Raw genomic sequence first — 5,135 nt, 5'->3', positions numbered from 1 at the left:
TTATATTATATTATATTATAAAGTACTGACTACTGAACTGTGAATATTATATTATATTATATTATATTATAAAGTACTGACTACTGAACTGTGGATATTATATTATATTATATTATAAAGTACTGACTACTGAACTGTGGATATTATATTATATTATATTATATTATATTATATTATATTATATTATAAAGTACTGACTACTGAACTGTGGATATTATATTATATTATATTATAAAGTACTGACTACTGAACTGTGGATATTATATTATAAAGTACTGACTACTGAACTGTGGATATTATATTATATTATATTATATTATATTATAAAGTACTGACTACTGAACTGTGGATATTATATTATATTATATTATATTATAAAGTACTGACTACTGAACTGTGGATATTATATTATATTATATTATTATATAAAGTACTGACTACTGAACTGTGGATATTATATTATATTATATTATAAAGTACTGACTACTGAACTGTGGATATTATATTATATTATATTATATTATAAAGTACTGACTACTGAACTGTGGATATTATATTATATTATATTATATTATAAAGTACTGACTACTGAACTGTGGATATTATATTATATTATATTATATTATAAAGTACTGACTACTGAACTGTGGATATTATATTATATTATATTATAAAGTACTGACTACTGAACTGTGGATATTATATTATATTATATTATATTATAAAGTACTGACTACTGAACTGTGGATATTATATTATATTATATTATATTATATTATTATATAAAGTACTGACTACTGAACTGTGGATATTATATTATATTATATTATAAAGTACTGACTACTGAACTGTGGATATTATATTATATTATATTATATTGTTATAAAGTACTGACTACTGAACTGTGGATATTATATTATATTATATTATAAAGTACTGACTACTGAACTGTGGATATTATATTATATTATATTATATTATATTATATTATATTATATTATTATATAAAGTACTGACTACTGAACTGTGGATATTATATTATATTATATTATATTATTATATAAAGTACTGACTACTGAACTGTGGATATTATATTATATTATATTATATAAAGTACTGACTACTGAACTGTGACTATTATATTATATTATATTATTATATAAAGTACTGACTACTGAACTGTGGATATTATATTATATTATTATATAAAGTACTGACTACTGAACTGTGGATATTATATTATATTATATTATTATATAAAGTACTGACTACTGAACTGTGGATATTATATTATATTATTATATAAAGTACTGACTACTGAACTGTGGATATTATATTATTATATTATATTATATTATTATATAAAGTACTGACTACTGAACTGTGGATATTATATGAGGGACCTGGTGTTGAACATGTCACATTAAAGTCATGATGTTCACTATAATGTGTGGTGTCAGTGATGCATTGTGGGATACATCCAGAGGTCAGTATGCTTCAGGACAGGTATCGATCCCATTCTGACTTTCAAGATACAGATATACACACACACAGAGACACACACTCACACATACACATATACACACACACAGAGACACACACTCACACACACACAGAGACACACACACACACACACACACAGAGACACACACACACACACACACACACACACACACACACACACACACACACACACACACACACACACACACACACACACACACACACACACACAGAGACACACACTCACACACACACAGACACACACACACACAGAGACACACACACACACACACACACACACACAGATTATTGATATAAACATGTGTGAGCTGGTCTCAGATCTGTCAGGTTCTTGTTTTTTAACCGAGTGAGACCTCTGTTCACTCAATGATCTTTGTCACTTCTGAGCATGTTCACATAAACTCTAGGCCCTTTGAGGCTCCGCCCACAACACATACAGAGACACACACACAGAGACACACACACACAGAGACACACACACACAGAGACACACACATACAGAGACACACACACACATACAGAGACACACACACAGAGACACACACAGAGACACACACACAGAGACACACACAGAGACACACACACACACACACACACACACACACAGAGACACACACACAGAGACACACACAGAGACACACACACATACAGAGACACACACACATACAGAGACACACACACACATACAGAGACACACACACACACACACACACACACACACAGACACACACACACACACACACAGAGACACACACACAGACAGAATCATCTTGGAAAAGAGACTTTATTATGTTCAGGTGAAGCTGCACACAGTGCACACACACCTGTCAGCACCTCCTAACCTTCTGATTCAAAAGACCTTCATCATGCTGAGGAGGAGGAAGAGGAGAGAGATAGAGAGAGGAGGAAGAGGAGAGAGAGAGGAGGAGAGAGGAAGAGGAGGAGAGAGAGGAGAGATGAAGAGGAGGAGAGAGAGGAGAGAGAGGAGAGAGGAAGAGGAGGAGAGAGAGGAGAGATGAAGAGGAGAGAGAGGAGAGAGGAAGGGGAGGAGAGAGAGGAAGAGGAGGAGAGAGGAGGAGAGAGAGGAGAGTTGAAGAGGAGGAGAGAGAGGAGAGAGGAGGAGAGAGAGGAGAGATGAAGAGGAGGAGAGAGGAAGAGGAAGAGAGAGAGAGAGAGGATAGAAGTGGAATGAAGTGAATGGAATGCTCTATTAAACACAGGTACAGGTAACAGGAGCACGTTGAACATTGTCTGCCAGCCCTCCCCCCCCCCCCCACCTGTACTGATAAGGTGTAATCAGTGAGGGCGGGGCATAAGCACAGGAGAACAGAGAAAGGCACACGGTGGTTGTTTACAGGAGAGACGCTGAGAAGGTCAGCGAGCAGCGACACGTGAATCAACACAGAGAATAGATAAATGCTGCTGTCAGGGGGCGGGGCCTGTTTGGGGGGCTTCTTGATTGGTCGTCTCTCTGTCCGTCTGCAGACAAGACAGCTGTCAAAGTTCAGGAATGTTTGGGTCCGCTCAGTTCAAATGGGCAGGGTCGGGGGAGGGGCACACAGCCCCGCCCCCTGCTGGTGACATCACTCTACATGCCCATCCTGATGCTCTGGATGATCTGGAAGATGGCTACACACACACACACACACACACACACACACACACACACACACACACACACACACAGATTATTGATATAAACATGTGTGAGCTGGTCTCAGATCTGTCAGGTTCTTGTTTTTTAACCGAGTGAGACCTCTGAACTCAATGATCTTTGTCACTTCTGAGCATGTTCACATAAACTCTAGGCCCTTTGAGGCTCCGCCCACAACACAGGTGTTTATTTTTCTGTCTGGAGTTAAAGTGACACAGGAGCACAGTGACATGTCTACTGGACACTAAGCCACGCCTCTTTGTTCTGACGTCAGGAGGGCGGGGCTTAAGTGATGTAACATTTACAGCCTGATGTCTGTGATTCATGATTGGTCGACTCTTTGTTTTTATTTTCATAAATATAAACTTCCTTTGTTTGGATTTTCAAAGTAAAAGCCTGAAGATCATTTCAAACATTCAGTCAGCTGACTTTATTTTGGTTTTCAGGAAGAAGTCAAACAAACAGGAAGTGCTCTTCAGGAGGTCAGAAGAAGAACTCACCTGATCCACACACGACGAAGACGAAGAGAGCGAGCAGCCAGGGCCCCACGCCTTTGTCCTCCGTGATGTTCCTCTGAAACCCAATAATGACCACGTGTTAATGAAACGCCGCTCTCTGCACGGTCACTGTCACCTGTTGTCTTCAAACATCTACGCCCCCCCGCAGCGTCCTCAGAGGCGTTACAGAGGAGAGGCGGGATCAGCTGAGTCGGCGGGGGGAACAGCGCAGTGTGTGTGTGTGGAGCTGTAACACAATGTGACCTCACAGACTGGGACGCCATTATTACACCGTCACAGACACGATATTAACATTCAAAGACGTGATGACCGCAGAGTCCGTCTGCACCTTTAATGATGGTCTCCATATTATTGATCATGATGATGATGATGGTTTTTGTTTGATAATGACGACTTATAAGATGGTTTCTATACTGATTAGAGCTCTCAAGAACTGTCTCTGGTCACTTCCTGTCAGCACCTGTGGTCACTTCCTGTCAGCACCTGTGTCCAATCAGACTGAAAGCTGATCGTTGTGTTCTTACTCTCTGACGTCACTTGTTCTTACTCTCTGACGTCACTTTAGATCAAACACTCTGATATCTGAACTTTAGACTTTTACGAGGAACAAAAATGGACAAACATAAAAAACATTTTAAATCATTTAAAGACTTTTAAATAACATTTAAATGTTGAAATAATCGATAAATCGACATTTAAACGTGTTGCCTGTCGGATACAGACGGTAGGTTTCGAGGTGGATCTATGTGGATCCATGTGGATCTGTGGATCCTCTTTCAGGATCCTTTCGGGTCCAGAACCAGAGAAACCTGCTCAGGTGAACCCGGAGTATCAGAGCCGGTCTACAGCCGGTCTAACCGATCAATCGAACATTGTTGACTGAGAAACAGTTGTGTTGTTAAACTCACCGTTGATTTGGCCACGTTTCCTCTCAGAGTGATGTTCTTACTGTGTTTCTCGTTGGCCATACGGATCCTCTGTTTGGCCACCATCTTGTCTTCTTCTTCTTATTTTATTTAGTTTGTTTTTAATGTCGTTACAGTTTGTTCTTCTTTCTTCTTCTCTGCTTCTCTCCGGTGCTGCTGACGCTCTGCGGACTCACGTATCTGTCTACGTACTCAAAAAGATGAAACCCCGCCCAAACGGACTGCGTCACCAACGGCCTCTTCCCGCGTAAAGTTAGCAGAAGGTCGAAATACAACTTCCTGTTAGCTCTTTCAAGATAAAACTCACGCCGATCCTGTCTGTTTGTAATATGCTCTGTTTGATGATACACAGTATATATATATATTTATATATATATATATATATATATATATATATATATATATATATATATATAAAATGAAAGACAGACTCTCTGTGTGACTTGGTCTTGTTGAATAATTATCATATGAAGATATAAAGAGACAGTTTAAACGGACAGGTGTTCCTGTGTT

At 38.7% G+C, this 5,135-nt stretch overlaps 1 protein-coding gene across 1 annotated transcript; it reads right to left on the bottom strand.

The window, feature by feature from the left end:
• Positions 1-2,292: 2,292 nt before the first annotated feature.
• Positions 2,293-4,814, bottom strand: serp1 (stress-associated endoplasmic reticulum protein 1). The gene is made up of 3 exons (XM_061047393.1): positions 4,605-4,814; positions 3,679-3,751; positions 2,293-3,153 (listed from the first exon to the last, which is right to left on the bottom strand). The coding sequence occupies exons 1-3, from the start codon at positions 4,686-4,688 to the stop codon at positions 3,113-3,115; spliced, it is 198 nt and encodes a 65-aa protein (XP_060903376.1). The 5' UTR covers positions 4,689-4,814; the 3' UTR covers positions 2,293-3,112.
• Between the last annotated feature and the right edge of the window lie 321 nt (positions 4,815-5,135).

The sequence above is a fragment of the Labrus mixtus genome, chromosome 9 (genome assembly GCF_963584025.1).
Source record: "Labrus mixtus chromosome 9, fLabMix1.1, whole genome shotgun sequence".
Lineage (NCBI taxonomy): Eukaryota > Metazoa > Chordata > Actinopteri > Labriformes > Labridae > Labrus > Labrus mixtus.
This window is presented reverse-complemented; position numbering and strand designations above follow the sequence as displayed.